The sequence below is a fragment of the Typha latifolia genome, chromosome 15 (genome assembly GCF_019914945.1).
Source record: "Typha latifolia isolate L0001 chromosome 15, TyphaL0001v2, whole genome shotgun sequence".
Taxonomy (NCBI): Eukaryota; Viridiplantae; Streptophyta; class Magnoliopsida; order Poales; family Typhaceae; genus Typha; species Typha latifolia.
Genome location: NC_133100.1, coordinates 5,795,299 through 5,813,698, shown reverse-complemented (window position 1 = coordinate 5,813,698; position 18,400 = coordinate 5,795,299). Strand labels below are relative to the sequence as shown.

Genomic DNA, 18,400 nt, shown 5'->3' with positions numbered 1-18,400 from the left:
TCATACTTACAAGCTTGTAAAGTAACTAGCTTGCAATCTGAACTATTTTTTTTCAATCGAATTTGTGGAATGCTAATATGTGGTAAACACCTCTCTTTTCTTTTTTTATCATTTCTCCTGGAGCTTTAATTCCTTAATGAATAGAATTGGGTGAGTAAACTGCAGAATAACAAAGGAAATTGTTCCATAGACGCAAAATTCCTGAAAAGATACCATGCTTATAGATAGATGGGTTTATAGATTTTTCCAATCAACAAAGCTCTAGCAGATCCAGTCTGAAAATTAGTATACTGTGGGTAAGAAAAGTATGGATCGTGGCCATGAAACAAGTTCTCTTATATTATGTTTAGTGAATTGATATTGCTTTCTAACATTGGAGTTCTACAATATTATTATAGGAAGCTCACCCATATCTGCTTTTAACATGTAATACGCCAGTGATAGTATATCTATGTACTCGAGTTTTTGACAAAACCAGCTTCTTTCAATTTATTTTTACCAAAGTAGATTACTCTTTAAATTTATTACTAAATAGAGTCTAATTTACTGTAGTCTTAATAAAAATACTAAATTAATTAGCATTTTATCTCTAAACAAAATACTAATCAGTTCGACGTTTTTGTCTAGTCGTAAAACACTTATCAATATTTTATGTATATAAAATATTTTTAGCTTAATCTTTCAGCAGTTAAGGATAAAAATTGTTTGGTGATAAAAAATTGAACTGATTAACGTTTTTAAAAATACTGATTAATTTAATATTTTTGTCAGGACTATAATGAATTAGATCTCATTTGGTAATAAGTTTAATAGATAGTCTATTTCAACAAAAATAAATAAAAAAGAGGTCTAATTTGGTCAAAAACAAAAGGGAAATTATATTTTACCCACGTGTTGTTAAACCTAAATTTATTCACCTCCATATTGTTTGTGTCACTTTATTCTTTTATAACTATATCTAACCTAAAATTATTACGTTTTTTATCCTACTTGATTAAACTATATATTAAATTTAAAGACATTCATTAGAAAGAAATTATAAATATTAAATAAGCTTTTCAATGTCTCTAAAATAATACTGTCTAAGTTTTAAATAATAAAAATGTGATATTAGAAAGCTTATTCAATTCTCTATAATTTGTATCTAATAAGTATCTTTAAATTCGACTTATAAGTTAATCAAATATAATAATAATTAAAAATAACGATTACATTTTAGTTTAAACTACAAATGGGCAAATTGATATAAATAAAAGTATATTAAGGTGAAACTAATTTAAGTCTAACCACATAATCGGTGAAATATAATTTTGCCTAAAAACAATCCAACTGCCTCAGTTCACAACTTAAGAGGCAAAGAGGTACCACATTTCTAACATTTAAACCACATTTCTAACATTTAAACCAATGTTAAAAGATAGGAAGTTACGACTGATATGAGAAGCATATGATTCCTGCTATATTGAAATTCCAAGTGTAGCAAAGTAGCGGATCAAAGAATACTCCACTCTAATACCCCAAAAGATAAAACGGTTTGTTTTCTGCGATAGTGAAACCACTATACAAGGAATTCCAAAACAGCCCTAAGGGGAATAATACGTTACATACCTAAGAAAATATAAGCATATGCAAAGAGCACAAACGCATTTACAGAACCAAACATCTATATCTGATTTTAATAAGAACATCCATCAGGTCCATATAAAAACATTTCCATTTCTATCGGATGATGCAAGAGGCTCCCCAAGATCACTCCAGGTGCATGAAAGCACACTGGCAGAGTGTCCCTCCAAAAGGCTGGGAATATCATTCTTTCGCCTTGACCACACATAGACGAGCCCATCAGCTGACCCAGCTGCAACGCAACTCTCATCGGCGCTGATACACGATCTTCCCCAGGTGGATACCACCTTGTTTCCACCGGCTCTGAACGTTCCACACACTTCGAGTGTTCTTACGTCAAACAGATTATGCACATTATCCTTACCACTGGTTAGAACAAAATTACCGGTCCGAGATATGCACACTGATGTAACCTGTGGATGAGCAGCTACCTGACTACTGCATTTCCCATTTCGGATATCCCATAGCCGGAGGTTGCCATCGACATGACCTGAGCAAATGGTATCTTTATCCATGAAAGAAAGGGCACTGCAATTGCTTGATGACATGATGGTGTTAGTGCAGTAGCCTGTGTGGAGATCCCAGATTTTTATTGTATGGTCAAGGGATGCACTTGCCACAAGGCAACTGGATGTCCTGCTTGTGTCGACAGAACATACCTTGTTGACGTGACCAGTTAGAGTGTGACGTATTCGACCACCACTTGTTTCCCACACATACAAGTTATTAGAGCTGCAGGCAGCAATTATATATTTGTTATCACTGGTAACAGAAAGATCAAGTACAGACCCAAGGCAACCATGGAGAGTGGAGTTCAGCGCCCCTGTTTGTGTGTCCCATATCTTGACTGTTCGATCCTGTCCACCACTGATCAGCTTATCTGAGTTGTGCTGAAATACTATTGATCCGCACCCACCTTCATGAGCATGGATAGTAAGCTTGCATGTAGATGGAATTGCTGCTTCCGTAACCTCTACATATCCTGCTTCAATTCGGCGGATGACACCATCAGCTTCTTGTTGTGCATGATGTTGTATACCACCTATACCACTAGCTTTTAGCTTTTGGACCATTTCTTCATACATTGCATTAGCCTGTGCAATAACATAAGAGCAAACAATTCCTCAGGCCAAATAGTACACCAAAGTATGTCTATATTTTGTGAAAACAAACAGACAAATTGGAATACAGGCAAATTGTGAGCTGAAAAATGATTAAAAAAAATATGATGCTGCTACAGATAGAAATAAAGCACCATATTTATCTATTCAAAGTTTCAAACAACTTCTGCTGAGTTATAGATGATTAAGCATCATATTTAGCTCAACTTTTCAAAGAAATATAAGCTACAAGAAGTAAATGGCATAATAGGTAAGGTGCAATATTTACTTAGGAGAATTACATTTCACATCCTACGCTTTCATGAATTTACGATTCACACCCCACCTTCTTGATAATTATAATTTGATCGCTATGTATTTCCAAATTTATTCTCAAAACAATCTAACAGGTAAATCATACCAATTATATCCCCATTCAGTTCAAGATATCAACTAAACACAATTATCATGAAGAATTACGTATTTAAAAATAATATCAACAACTAAAATTTAGCTTTTTATGCACACTTCACTCTTTCTATACCAAGAAAGCAAATAAAGTTTTGGTGCTCAATATGTTGAGCAGTCTGAAAATTTTACCAGACATCCTAGCAGCATAAGTACTAATTTCCAGCAAATACAAAAAAAAAAAAAGAATTTTGAAGGACAAAGCACCTCATTAAGCTTTTCTGCATCCTTCATCTTCTCCAACATCCAGCGATCAATCAAACTTTTGTTTTCAGCCTTAGCTTCTTTTAGTTGCAGTAGCACATCTTCTAGTTGTGTTTTAAGTAGGTGGTGTTCATTTATTAGAAGATCTAAAGCTTTTGTTTTCTCATCTAAACTCTCCTCAAGTTGTGAGATTTCTTCCCTGAAAAGGTTTGTATGTCAAATCAAACGAAACATTTATTCCCCATGACAGTAAAATGTTCTCTTCCATAAATATATGAAACCAGTTATTAAACTAAACCTTGCTTGCAGGATTTCATTCTGCAAAGTTGTAACTGACAATTCCTTCTCTTGAAGAAGAGTTTTTGAGGTTCTGCCCTCCGACACTTCTACCACTAGCTGCTCAGACAGGCGTGACTGAGCCTTGTAACATTGCTGCAGTTCAAATTCGAGCTTTTCAGCCTTTTCTTTCCACTCTAACCCCTGGAAAAGAACATAGTAAAGATGGATCAGAATATTAAAAGTTTTAAACATATGAACACTTATCATAGATCATCATAAAAATTAAGGTTCTCAAACTGGCAATAGAACTTAACCAGTAAAAGAGAAGGAAAAACCCCAACCTGCAATGATGTTACTGTTACGATTATTCCATATTTTAAAACTAAAAATACTATACTGGATAAGTCTAGCTGCTAGGCACACACACACACACACACACACACACACACATATATATATATATATATATATCATGGGTCGCAAATGAGAAAACTTCCCAAACAAAAGAGAGAGCAAAGTCCTAAACCATGCCTGCCTGAATAAATAAATATTGTGTATTTCCTTTATAAACAACATAACTCCTGCCGGTAAGTTGAAAACAAGATAAAATGGGATTTGCCTGCTTCCTTGTACAGAGTGGTGGTATAAATCTACTAACTACAAGGATCTTGTCTCTCAATACCATCTAAAGACGCACATCAACTATCTTCACTTACAGTTAAAGACTCAGGACCTAATGTAATTGAGTAAATTAAGTTCAGTCATTATAAGCTGCAGAGGAATTAAAAAAGACAATACTTTTCTGAACCTCAAAGGAGCAGCATGTGATGAGTGAAAAACAATGCCAAGTAGTTGATTAGGGTAGGAGCATTATGGGCAGGTTTCTGACAGTGTTCATGCCTCAATAAGCATACTGGCATTACTTGGGAAGTGCATCTTTCAGAGCAAAAGCAAATTCAGCTACAGTTGCCAAAGCACCTCTTTAATTTAGTGTTTAACAGTCCCATCAATTATCTATGGAGAATAAATCCCAGAATAGTTTACTACACAATCCCAAAGGCAGCTTTAATTCGAAAATAGGGAAGTAGCATGGTTCCTCATCACGTCATTAAACTCAAAAAGGTAATTTTATCAAAGACTCTATCTCAAACCCTAGTTTTCTTTTCTCTTCTTCCTATTCTATTCATATTTCTCAACATTCCTTTCTTTCACTTTCCTGAAGAACAAATTTATCCTTGGCCATGAAACAAAGCCACAAAATGACAAATCATAAATAACACCAGTTCTATTAATTTGCTCTAGAAAAAAAGGAAGAAAAAAAGAGCAACCTTGCTCTCCCAAATCGTTACCTGGGCAGCGAAAGGTCTTGTGAGCGCATCAATTGCTGGGGCGTGGGCTCCTTCCTCGAGCAAATGCCGCTTCCTGAGATCTCTAATTGCGCGCTTTATCGCCGCCTTTCCAATCTCAATCTCGTCTAATGTCCTGGGATTCCGAAGAGGTAAGAAGAAATTTACTCCTACGAAGAGATTAAAGAACAAGTTGGCTGGCCCCAAAGGGAGGGATTCTTACATGCTTGGAGGAATTGCAAGCCACCATTACCCTAAATCTCAATTAGGTTTTCCTCGTCTTCTACGATTTCGTGTTCTTGGTCGATCGATGGATCAAGAAGACGAGGAGAGGACGAAGACTTCGTATGCATACGGGAAGCAATCTCTATTATGGCAGTAATCGGATCGGATCTTGTTGGGTCCGAACCGTTTACGCGATTTGGTTATTGGACTCTATAATATTTTAGTATTAACCTTAAGGGATGTTTACACATCACACATAATATTTTACTTATTTTGTTATTCGCACACTGTAATCTTATAATCCAACCTTTTATTTGTCCTTATAATTTTTATTAATATTAAAATATTATTTTAACTAATTAATATAGATTAAATTACTAAAATAATCCCAACATCCCCTCTCATTTTTTATGTCTCCACTATCTTTCTCACTCACCTCCTTCGCGGTTGCCCATCTTCTCCCTTCTCTCGTCTCTTTTTTTTTTTTTTTTTTTGTTAGAGAGAAAAAGAGGATAAAAAAAATATACGAATAATTTAAGTATTTATAAATGGTCTAAGTTAATTCAGAATGTTAAATAAAATTTATTAGAGAAAAAGAGGGAGTTGGATTATAAAATTTTTAAAGACAGAAATGCAAATTATAAAATAAGTAAGATAGAAGTGACATTTGTAAACATCCCTAATTTTAAAGAAAGATTGACCAAAGCAGTCGTCGCCTCCTTTGAATGATCTCAGGGGACTTAATACTTATAACTTATCTATGTGCTGAGACATGCAAAGCCGTCGTCATTGTTGTAAACCCCAGCAGTCCGGGCTCTAAGCCATTGCTATCGCCCATCTCGCCGGCCTCAGGCTTCCATCGCCTACTTCTCCGGTGTCTCCTTCTTCCCTCTTCTTCGATCTCTCCTCTTTTCCACTTACTAGATTAAGATCTCAGCAATCACATTTTTATGACATTGCATTTGAAATCCTTTTAATCCAATGCTTTCAGAAAAACTAGGTATTGTTTGCCCAAAGTTGGAGAAAAAATGGTACTATGCCAGAATATAAAATCTTTGCTTTTCGATTTCATACACTGCATTGAGAGAAAGGTCCGATAGATAACCAAGAAATTTTTTAACCAAATAATAGACCTCTTTCCTGCGCGTGTCCCAGCTTCTTTTTGCTCTCTTGACGCCGACGGGATTAGTGTAGGACGGGCTTCATCTCTCGTGCAGGTTAGTTTCTCCTCCCTCCCTCCCTCCCTCTGTTCTTTCCCTCATCCTCTTCATCTCTTTCTCTCTTTTCCCTTTCTATCTCATCTCTATCTAAAACCTAAACCCTAATTTCTCATCCCTCTCCCTCTTTAAATTTGACTCTGTATATGTTTAGTTTTCGAAGGTAATTATAGTGATGAGAGGTTGCATTTTTCTTCTAATGTTCATCAGTTTTGGATTTAGAATTATTCTGATTGGAGGCAGGACGGGCTACAATTCTGCAACATAATAAGTAGGAGATATTGCACCAATTTTATCTTCTGCTATGTTTTCCTCTGTCTTGCTTTCTTCTACTTCTAGATAGATGCTTATATCTATGAATATGCACTTATCAATGCAGTATTCTCCACAATTGTCATTTTTGTTCTTTTTTGTGGATTTAAAGCATTTCTAGCTTCCTTGAGGCATAATTTATGCTTTCCCTTTTCCCATTAGTTTGTTATGTTAGTATGTTGAATTGCTGTTATAAATAAATGTGTAGAGACTAGAGAATGCTATGTTACTTAGTAGAAAGTTTGATGTTAAAATGTTGATATAAACTTTGATGCTATGAATTGCTCATGTTGAATGTATATATGCAATGTTATTATTTTTTTTATATTCTACATATATATGTATCTTTCATTTTCTGCAAATATACATGTATGATTGTATTAGAATATTAATATATGTTTTTATACATTTGATTAATTCCCGTATCCATTGTATCCTTTTTTTTTAGGAATTGGCATATCCTTGTATTGTTATTGTACCCATATTCATGCTTCAAAGTTGACAATGGAATTAAAAGACATACTCTTGACCTCCTCTTCCTTGGATTGACTCTGTGCCATATTAGGACTTCAGTCTATACCCTAAAAGGCTAAAATACTAGTCTCAATCCATTTCTTAGCTTCAATTAAGCCCTTTACTCTCTTCTATTAGGCTTATATTATATTTTGATCCTATGAATAGATCTTAATCTCTTAGATTCTTGTGATAGAAATGCCATATATTCCAAATCGGGCTTTCACTCAAAGCCAGGAGAAGGGCAGTGCTGACAAGCAATCTCTGGCTGATCACCGAATCCCACAATTTATCGCCCGGTACCAACTTCACCTAACTCTTAATCTCAATGTTATTTGTATGGATTTGATTTCATGTTTGGATTTCATCTTTAGGAGGCAGTGCATTATACAACAGAGGAAATCGTTACCGATCGCATCAGGTTTACCCACCTTAATGAATTTCAAATATTGTATTTTGCTGACATATTTTTTGAGAAAAATATGCGGCTTCTTTGGTGCCATACAATGTAATTGGTGTACTTTTTTCAGTTGAGAAGAGGATTGTGGAGGAAGTGAGGAAAAATGATATCTTGATTATTGTCGGAGAAACAGGAAGTGGGAAGACAACGCGTGAGTTTGTTATGAACTTTTCTTGTTGATTTCATTTGATTATCAAATCCTTGAAGAATCCATTTATATTGTAATTATTCATACGAAAGCAGAAACTTTTTATTGATCATATATCTGTTTGTTTTACTCTTACTTGGCAAAAATTAGATCCACAATCTTCTCATTGTTTCTAATCTTGTGAACCTTATTGTTGTCACCTTATGAAAGCACACCAATCTCCCTGTTTGATGTTGACGTAAACATATAATTGGCCATGATCTTTTACAGTTTTATTTGCTTCCATCAATGGAACATCAACCGTTTTTACAGTTTCCTTATCAGATATTAAAAGTTTTAGTTGGGACGTGGGACTATATATGGCATATACTGCGTCATAGCTTTGTTTAATAATGTTATATTCTCAGTGCGTATGAAGGTGAATATAGTCATTTTAATTTAGCTGTTCTCCTGTTCTAATGTATGATAACAATGTTTCTTGTGCCACTATTGCCATTTACTTGTTATTCTCTGAATGGACTTGTCAACAGTTATCCTGGAAAAGAGGCAAATTGCAGATCGCTTTTCTTTTGCAATGGTACCAGGAAATGTACTATTTCATGATAATATTTAACTTAACACATGTTTTCAGATTTATTTTAAACTATCTTTTCTTTGTACTTTTTCTTGTTTAGGTATAAAGTTTTTCTAGAGAACTACTTTTGCATCCTAATTTGTTACCTGTAGTTTATACTTAAGATGTTATACTGTAATTGTACATGCTCACTTAGTTTTCTTTCAGAGTTGCCACAATATTTATGCAATGCTGGATTTTCTCAAGATGGAAAAGTTATTGGCGTCACTCAGCCTAGGCGAGTTGCAGCTGTTACTGTTGCAAAGCGTGTGGCTGAAGAATGTAATGTTGAATTGGGCCAGAAGGTTGGTTATTCAATTAGATTTGAAGATGTAACATGCAGCTCGACAAGGATTAAGTACATGACAGATGGTTTGCTGCTAAGGTAATTCCTTTTTAATGATCAATTATATTGTGACTTGCATACTCTTTCTTTATGATTAGTGTGTAAGTAGTTCGATTTGTTGTTTCATTAACTTAAGATTTGGTGGTCATTTTTTTTCCTCATTTGTTGAGAACTTGAGATGTCTATGTTAACTAATAGAAGTTTTTTATTTTTATTTTTTATAAACTACAGGGAAGCACTGTTGGACCCACTCCTATCTAGATACAGCATCATTATTGTTGATGAAGCTCATGAAAGAACAGTGCACACGGATGTCTTATTAGGCTTGTTGAGAAATGTACAAATTACTAGGTCAAGTTCTACAATTAAGCAACGTAATATTGGAAAAGACAATAATGATAAAACTGTGTCTTATAGACAAGATCACCTGCAAAGCTCCGTTATGAATTCATGTCAGGTTGCTAAATGTAATCCTCTAAAGTTGATTATAATGTCTGCTAGTTTGGATGCTAGAGGATTTTCAGAGTATTTTGGTGGTGCTAAAGCTGTACACATCCAAGGGCGGCAATACCCTGTGGAGATACTATATACATATCAACCAGAACCAGATTATCTGGATGCAACACTTATCTCTATCTTTCAGGTAATTTGATTTTTACTATACAACCATCGTTTCTTTTTTGTTTGTTTGTCATCTTTGTCTTACATCTGATTAAGTCTTTAAGTTGCCAACTTATTTTTTGAAGTTTACTGTTTAGCTTTTGCAAGATTAGGTTTTCTCCTTATGACTGGATTCAGGTGAACTTTTGATAGATTTGTCCATGTCGGTCCATAAGAAAGCAATCACCCATCTTGAGACACCTCCAATCCACCTTAATAAAAAATTAAAAACACAACAGTGAAGAAGAGTAGGAAATGTGCTTACACTAATCTATAGTTCACTCAATATCACATTTAAGAATAGAAATGATAGAGTGACCTTTGATATGTCATCTCCAAGGTGGATGTGCTTTATGTACAAGTATTGGCTTTGACTCCGCAATTTCTGTCTCAAAATTTTTCTTTTATTTTTTAGGTCCACATGGAAGAGGGACCTGGCGATATTCTTGCATTTTTAACTGGCCAAGAGGAGATTGAATCAATGGAGAGACTTATTCATGAGCGACTTCGTCAACTCCCACAAGGCAGTAACAAACTAACAATTGTTCCTATTTATTCATCTCTTCCCTCGGAGCAGCAAATGAATGTTTTTAAGCCAGCTCCTTCCGGTTTCCGCAAAGTAAGTCTAACCATCATTTCCAAAAAGATTTGGATTATTTTTTTAATAACATTGTAACATTTGTTTGTTTCTCTAACTTGTAGATGTTGTAGTCAAACTGGCATACTGAGCTGGTCTCCTTTGTTTATTCTGTTGTGTAATTATAGAATTATAATGACTTATTTCTCTACTTTTCTTGCATATATTGATCGACCATCATTTGCAAGAACATTGATTACTTGGTATTTCTAAGGCCAATTTATAATTAATCCAAATATCTTTGCCTTCTGACTTCTTCATCCAAGGAAGAAGGTTTTGCTAAGCTATCAGACCTTCAGATGGATTGTTATCCTCAACATTTCTTTCTATATGTTTGAAAAGTTCTCTATCATGTACATTAACCTAGGTATTTGTTGGTGGAACATCCTCTAAGGAGGAAGGTCGTTTTTGATCTGGTGTCTCCACCATTTAGACACCCAGCACGTTTTTGCTGGGTTGAATTACAAGTATTGAAAAGGTAGAGGTGTAAACTACAATATTTTGATAATGTAGAGTGCAAAATGAAAAACAAAAAATATTTGAATGTAAAGCATTGTATTGTCTAGACTTAAGGCAGTATATGAGTCTAATAAAACTGGGATACTGCACTTAATTTTAGAAAATTATAAACATTTATTCTTTTTGGACATCTCCAACTGTTATGTCCCAAGTCTATGTTGACATTTTTCCATATGCTAAGTTTTAACTGAATGCACACCATCTTTTCTGGCGTTGTCTTTAACTCTTGTGCTTCTTTTATTTGTTAGTTATCTCTTATCAGTTTTTTTTTCACTCGTTTATGTTTTACAATTTATGGCGATGATATTCCATGATTTGTTCATTGAATAGGTTATTCTAGCCACAAATATTGCGGAGACTTCTGTAACAATACCTGGTATAAAGTATGTCATAGATCCTGGACTGGTGAAAGCACGTTCTTACAACCCAGTGACTGGGATGGAGTCATTGATCATCATCCCAACCTCAAAAGCACAGGCTATTCAAAGGAGGTAAGGACATCAGGCATGTTTTTGTTCACTCTTCAGGTTCATGAAGAGATACCTAAGTATCTCCTTTTGTTCTCTGGGCATAACCTATAGGTGAAACTATAACTTCTTTTACTACTGTTATTAATAGTTTTCCGAATAAATATTTGTTTATTATTGTATCTCATGAAGTAACTATGTCAATAAGCTAGAGCAAGTTCTTTATCAACCTGTTGATTATAACTTGTAATTACTAGTATCCAAAATATTTTGTACCATTGTGTATGAAAGAGATCATCAATTAGATACCAACTCTAACTTGTGCTTGAAGGTATATTGAAATTATATTTCTTTCTTTTTGGGAAAATTTGTTTGTAATAGCTGTATGTAATATTCTTTCCATGATAATCTTTTTTTCTTTTTTTGGGTTAACTAACAAAACCTTTTCTCAGACTTGATTCCTGATTCAGTAAATAGTTCAGCATTTCTAATATGGATACAAGGTATTACAATATCTCTACTTAATTGTTTGCCCCAACAGTGGATGCTTATGAGGCAAGTGAATGTAACAATTCTTATCCTGCTGCATTAGTAAACCTTTTATCTTCTTAAGAACATTTAGGTGGCGTTTGGATGTGGTTTAACTCCAAAACTTGGTTAGGTATTCTTATTTCTTAACCTTGAATAAGGTACCTTTAAACGGGTTTTAGAAAATTGGGTGTTTAATTGTAAACTAGGATATTAACACAAAATATAGTGACATAAAAAATAGTGGATTTAGAAGATATTTTATATTAAATAACCAAAATACCCTTTATAGTAGATGAATGAATGAGGAGAGGAGAGAGAACAAAGGAGAGGGAGAGATAATGATTGAAATGATAGTCGATTGAAGTGATGCCTTTTAAGGGCAAAATGGTGATTGGATTTTACTGATAAATGTAAAATAGTTCATGCATGAGAAGAGAGGAGAATGATTTTAAGTAGGTTTCTCCTAAACCCATTTTACTTTAATACAATATTTGGTTACTATAATAATTTATTATTCACTTAAACTAATTCGTGAAAAAACTTAAATCCAATCCAAACACAGGCTTAGAGTACTTGTAGTGTGAAACAACTGATGTTTCATGTTCATTAATTAACTATTTACTAGTATCCCTATCATTTTCATGTATTGCATGGTTGTGTTTAATCACTTTTTATGTGTTTGTGAAATCTTGAACTAAACATCAATATTTATGTCTAAACATAAGATATAGTTTCTCTTATGACAGTTTATTCATGTTACCTACAGTGGCCGTGCTGGACGGGAAGGGCCTGGAAAATGTTTTCGGCTATATCCAGAAACTGAGTTTGGCAAACTTATGGATTCGACTGTTCCAGAAATCAAAAGATGCAACCTTTCAAACGTTGTGCTACAACTCAAAGCCCTCGGAATTGATGATATCATTGGGTTTGATTTCATGGAAAAGCCTGCAAGGTGAATTTTGGTATTTTTTTTGTTTGAAGGTATATATTGTTGGCAGCATGGTTTATTGAAAAGCAAAAGATTGAATGATAATAGGCTTAATGTACACCTAATGACATCTGCACACTGAAGATCAACGAGCTTCAGCTTCTGAGCGTTAGTCATATAACACTTGCAATCTTTTGGATGCTTTTCTTTCTAAATCAAATGATTGGTATCTGCAATAAATAAAACTGTATCTTCATGTCCTCTTACAGTTTTCTGTTGGTACTTGATAAGGGACCAAGTCCAAAGGTATACTTCTTTTTCATATTTATTGAGCAGTAACCTAACAAGTCTGAAACACTAATATGCAATCAGAGAGATGGCCTTATAATGATAGATCTGTTTTTAAATATCTATTCTACAGGAAGAACCGAGAGTAATTTTTTTTTATTGACATGTTCCAGTGAACGTAATTTGGTGTCAGAAATCCTATTCTTTGTTTTTATTATTTGAACTTATTTGTTTCTCTATATATGGTTTTGATGCCTATTGACAGGATGTCTATAGTTAAATCTCTGGAGCAGTTATTCTTGCTAGGAGCTCTAACTGATGACTACAAGCTGTCCAATCCAGTTGGGCATCAAATGGCCAGGCTGCCCTTGGACCCAGTGTATTCCAAGGCACTAATTTTGGCCAGTGAGTTCAAGTGCTTGAAGGAAATGTTGATAGTGGTTTCGATGCTTTCAGTTGAATCTATCTTTTACTTTCCTCGTGAAAAGTTGGAAGAGGTATGCACCCAAAATTTTAATTTCTAGGTTTTTGCACTGTTTCTTAAAAATCAGATCTGCAGTGGATGATATTGTGCATGTTGTTACCTACTGTATATATTGGAAACCTGCTGATATTCATTTTTGCGCTTTTTTTTTTCAGTTTAGACACTACAAATCTTGAATATGAAGATATATAAATTGGAAATTGCTGCATAGATAGATAGATAACAGGAGGTTTGAGTAAACTTCTATATATTTATATCTATTCTTTTAGCTCATAATACAGACAAAACGCATTGGCTTAAGTAACTTTCTTAGGCTGGCTCATTATCTCTGTAAATCCTTATCCATCATGCAGCTGTATTTTAGGTCAACTCTTTTGTAAACCTGGGAGTAAGCAAGTCATGTTTTCCAGCTTTGTTTTGCAGCAACTTTTAGTCTTCTTTGGGCCATGAAGCAATACTTTCTATCAGCCACTAGTCCTTAGTTGGCCTCCATGAGACATGGAAAGTTGCAAACCATGAGTTACCTCTTAGAATCTCTTCAAACTTGCCATGAATGAAATCCATACCTTATATATTCTCATATAATTAGTCATCTGCCTCAACATCCTTGTCTCATTGCAATAATTTGTTGAAAAGTAAATAAGAATGTGTTACTCAATGTGGTACTTCCTTGCCATTCCTTAGTTTATATATATGCATATATATTAAAATTGGTAGTAAATCATATACGCCTCAAATATTTCACAGAAATACAAACTATCAATTCCTTTTATGCAATGGAAATTTTAAAAGAAGCCTATCTAATATGGATCATACCCATTGGCTTATAAATTGAGTTTTGGGAATCATAATAGGAGTACTAGTAATTGTGTGGTTAGGAAGATGAATATCTGCAGCAATACAACAACATATTGGGCTCGAAGTTTCTAATAGGTAGTTCTAATTGATGTATAATCTTCTCAAACTTTATGCTTTATTGTGACTTATTTGCAAGAAGTTGCAAATTACTATGGCCTTAAAAATGACTGATAAAATCTCTCACCACTTTCTTTTACCTTAAGAACATGCCTAGTTTTCTGTTAGGAATGAAAGATATACCATCCAACTGAACTTACAGTAAACTAAATTTCTTGGTTGTGGTACCTAATAGTTTTTATTTATAGACACAAGTTTGCAACTTTCAAATAATCCACAGACCTAGAACCTCTTACTACTTTTATTTACATCAAGCATGTATCATATTTACAAAAAAGATAATGTTCAATTAAACATCAGTAAGATAAATTTCTTATTTATTGTACCTGTATTTATTGTTTATGCTTAGGCAAGAGCTGCAATGAAGGGTTTTTCAAGCTCGGAAGGGGACCATATAACTTTAGTGAATGTATATCGGGCCTCTGGAGAATGCTTGGAGAAGAGCAAAAATGCAAACGCTAAAGAAAGGACAATGGAAAAGGCTCTAAATAAATGGTGCAGAGATAATTTCATCAACTACCGGTCTTTAAGACATGCAAGAGATGTTCACAGGTTAGTGCCTACTCATCTTGTTGACCAGTTAATCATGAAAATTGTCCTTTATGAAGCTACTTGCATCAGTATCAGTTTTACCAAACATGGATTTGCTTCCATTGCGTGTTTTGAGAAGCATATATGGAAAAGGCAATTTGTCCTGTCTATACTCAAGTTAATCTACACAGTCATGTTTCTATTTTTCTTCAAGGCACTATCCATTTGTTTCCTTGTCTTGGAGAGCAAGGAATGACTGAAGATAGAGATATTTGTCTTTTTTATCAGAATTTGTAGATAAATTTCAGAAAGAGGTTATGACTTGGTGGGATGGTGAGGCTTCCCTCATGAACCAATTGGTCATGGTTCCTTGCTATAGAAATAGTTTCTAAATAATGGGGTAAAGCTACATATATCTTGCCCTCTCTATACCCTCCATTGCTGGGAGACTGGGAACCTCGTGCACTTTGATTTTTTCTTTTTTATAGCTTTCAAAAAATATAAAAATAGTACAATTAATTCAAAAATACAATAACTTTATTATCACTCATGTTTCACTTTTTATTTCATTGCTATTCTCCCAAAATGTTTAGATAAAGTTTACAATCATTCTTCTATTATCATCATAGGAAGTTCATGAAACTAAAATTCAAAATTAAGAATTCTTTTTTATATTGTATCATGCCTTCCGCTAACTTGCCATTATTTGCTATTGCAGCCAAATTCAAGGGCATGTAGAGCAGATGGGCTTAATTCTGTCATCATGTGGGGATGACATGCTCCAATTCCGCAGATGCCTTACTGCCTCATTCTTCCTTAATGCAGCACTGAAGCAACCAGATGGATCATATAGGTTTTCATTTATAATATACATTCTAGTAATCGAAAATATTTTCAAGGAAATAGGAGGATGGTAATCTAAGAAATGAGGTTTTGGTTTCAAAGTTCTCAAATTTGTCCCGATCCAAATGTCTGGACCTGCTTAACCTGAGAACTTTGTTTGGCCCAACTCTGCCTAATCAACTGATAAATCATAAATCTGTGAGCTAATTTGTAATATCTGATGACTGCATAAGTCTATCTGAATCTCTTGAAAGAGCCTATTATCATAGTGTCCTTTATTACAACAAGGAGCAGATCTATTGAGTTCATGTCTAATGCCTGCAAAGGATAAAGACTAAAGTATATGATTTACCTTAATGTACTAATCTATTTATCTAGTCGCATTTTGAAAGCCTTTGCATTAACAACAGATATCTAGCCCAATTGCTGATACTTGATTTTATACTTGTTGCTTGATAAATACTCTTGGTTGCTGATACATCTTTTCTCATTCTAAAATGTTCGACAGGGCTATGGCAACTGGTCAGAGTGTGCAGATTCACCCTTCTTCGGTGCTTTTCCGGACGAAGCCGGATTGCATCATCTTCAATGAGTTAGTTCGAACAAGTCAAAATTATGTTAGGAACTTGACAAGAGTAGATCCTCTGTGGTTGCCTGAACTAGCACCTCAATTTTATGCTACAGAAAGTTAATCTTCTTATTCTATTACCCCCTTTTTGTTGTGGATTCTATGGTGTCGATCCAAGTCTTAATTATGCGTTTATTTTTGTTGGAGAAAGCTTAATTGTACCTTGTATTCTGTGTAACATGCTATCAATTAGGAAAGAATTTGTATTTTATCATATAGTTTCTCCAGTTAGTTGAATCTGGATATGCTGCCCGGATAAAGTATTTTGTGCTTATAAGCTTAGGCTGTCTCAGACTAAGCATTGAGCTGTTTATGTTAAAAAAAACATCAGATTTTCTTGACTTTGTGAATGTTAATTTTCCAAAGATTGACCCATAAAGTATAAGATGTTAAATCTTATAAGACATCTGCATTAGGGAGTTTTGATGCCTGCAGTCAATTCTTGGCAAGAGTGCAGGAAGATTAGAAGTAACTTTTTTCTTGGATGTAAGAGTGATTCAAATTGATCTGTCCACATTTACAATAATATTCTTAGATAGTTGCATGTGTTGTTGTTACTTGATATATGCCCTCTCTTGAACAACAAGAATTGAAATCTGATACTGGGTTAGCTGCACCAAGCTGACGGGATTTAGTTTCCATCAAGCAGATGATGCAAGAGGAGCAACCTCTTAGGTAAATTTACTCTAATCCATTCATCTAGCCTATTTAAGTGTGCTTTCATGCATGATTTTTCCTGTTCAATTTTCAAATCACAGGCAAACTATTTCTCTGTATGAAATGCTGCTAGATGCACAAATATTGTTAACCCAAACACAGAAGGTGATAAATGTAAAATAAATTGCACAGGTGCATCTTCTAAATTTAGAATTCTTTAGATTTCTTCCTTGACATTCTATTTCTTCTTTTGACTTAATGATAGTTTCTCTAGCTGATATTGAAGAAGGCTGCTTATCTTAATTTCACTACCTTCAAATTAGTCTTTTGGAAATTGCTCACTATCCTTCAGTGACTATTTATGCATGAAGTTTACTGCTCAATGTATTTTATAATATAAACCAAATGCAACAGTTCTAAAAATCTAGAATTGTCCACATCAAGGACACGTGTATTGAGGTAGAAATTCGATCACAGTTAGTTAAAAAAGGATTAATTGTTTCAGTGTTTTTATCATGCAAACCTAGAATGACAAGACAGGCACGCGGAAGTTTTCTGCCCTGGTTGTGTATGTAAACTTTGACTAAATATCTTCCTTTTTCATCAGGGTTAATAGAAATAGGTATCAAATTCAGATTCCTTTGCTACCAAATATTGATCCTGAATGTTACAATGCTGACGGTAGAGGAGAAGCCTGATGTATCATATAATGATGTTGGTGGATACAATGGGCAAATTGAGAAGATGCGACAGGTATGATAATTCACTATTAGTTTTTCTCATTTGGGCTATCAGGGTTGGTAGTCATGATGAATGAATCACCTATTTTAGGCAAACATCCTTGAGTATTTGATTTTCAATTGCACCAATATTTGAGTTTCTGATTGTCATTTTACTCTTGGTTTTGGAGCTTCCTATGCTTCATCCAGAGAATTATATTAAGCTTGGGAATGATCCTCCTAAATGGCTCCTTTTTTATGGTCCTCCTGGAACAGGTAAAGCACTCCTTGCTAGAGCTGTAGAATTGACGTTTGCTTTATTCACATCATTGGAAGTGAGCTGATTCAGAAGTACGTTGGAGAGGGTGCTCGGATGGTCCGTGAACTTTTCCAGGTTGTTAAGTTTGTTGAGATTTGTGGAGGGTATTATATCCCAGAAATTAGCCTTGGAATATTCTGAGAATTTAGTCTAAATGCCCGGTTCTACCATTGTACATGGCCTGCTCAAAGAAAGCATGCATCGATCTTCTTTGATGAATTTGATGCCACTGGTGGTGCATTTTTTGATAGAGTTGGCAGTGAGAATGAAGTTCAACCATCTATGCTCGAAATTGTCAATCAGCTTGATGGATTTGATGCATGAAGAGATATTAAAAGGTCCTAATGCCAACCAATTGGT

The 18,400-nt window shown here is 34.5% G+C and overlaps 2 protein-coding genes across 4 annotated transcripts; one reads left to right on the top strand and one right to left on the bottom strand.

The window, feature by feature from the left end:
* Positions 1-1,437: 1,437 nt before the first annotated feature.
* Positions 1,438-5,365, bottom strand: LOC140802120 (autophagy-related protein 16). The gene is made up of 5 exons (XM_073157556.1): positions 5,244-5,365; positions 5,024-5,156; positions 3,694-3,875; positions 3,399-3,594; positions 1,438-2,717 (listed from the first exon to the last, which is right to left on the bottom strand). Coding segments are annotated over exons 1-5 (1,539 nt in total). The 5' UTR covers positions 5,246-5,365; the 3' UTR covers positions 1,438-1,691.
* A 595-nt stretch (positions 5,366-5,960) lies between these two features.
* Positions 5,961-16,686, top strand: LOC140802165 (pre-mRNA-splicing factor ATP-dependent RNA helicase DEAH10). 3 transcript variants are annotated; one of them, XM_073157608.1, is made up of 15 exons: positions 6,035-6,119; positions 6,237-6,276; positions 6,377-6,462; positions 7,484-7,586; positions 7,662-7,708; positions 7,818-7,898; positions 8,677-8,893; positions 9,086-9,497; positions 9,930-10,133; positions 11,001-11,161; positions 12,435-12,620; positions 13,150-13,381; positions 14,693-14,895; positions 15,593-15,727; positions 16,226-16,686. In XM_073157608.1, exons 4-15 carry the CDS (start codon positions 7,486-7,488, stop codon positions 16,407-16,409), a joined length of 2,163 nt encoding a protein of 720 aa, XP_073013709.1. In that variant the 5' UTR covers positions 6,035-6,119; positions 6,237-6,276; positions 6,377-6,462; positions 7,484-7,485; the 3' UTR covers positions 16,410-16,686. The 3 variants fall into 3 exon arrangements, with proteins under 3 accessions (XP_073013708.1, XP_073013710.1, XP_073013709.1); XM_073157609.1 differs by lacking the exon at positions 6,237-6,276 and having other exon boundaries at positions 6,005-6,119; positions 6,401-6,462; XM_073157607.1 differs by lacking the exons at positions 6,237-6,276; positions 6,377-6,462 and having other exon boundaries at positions 5,961-6,119.
* The last annotated feature ends 1,714 nt before the right edge of the window (positions 16,687-18,400 follow it).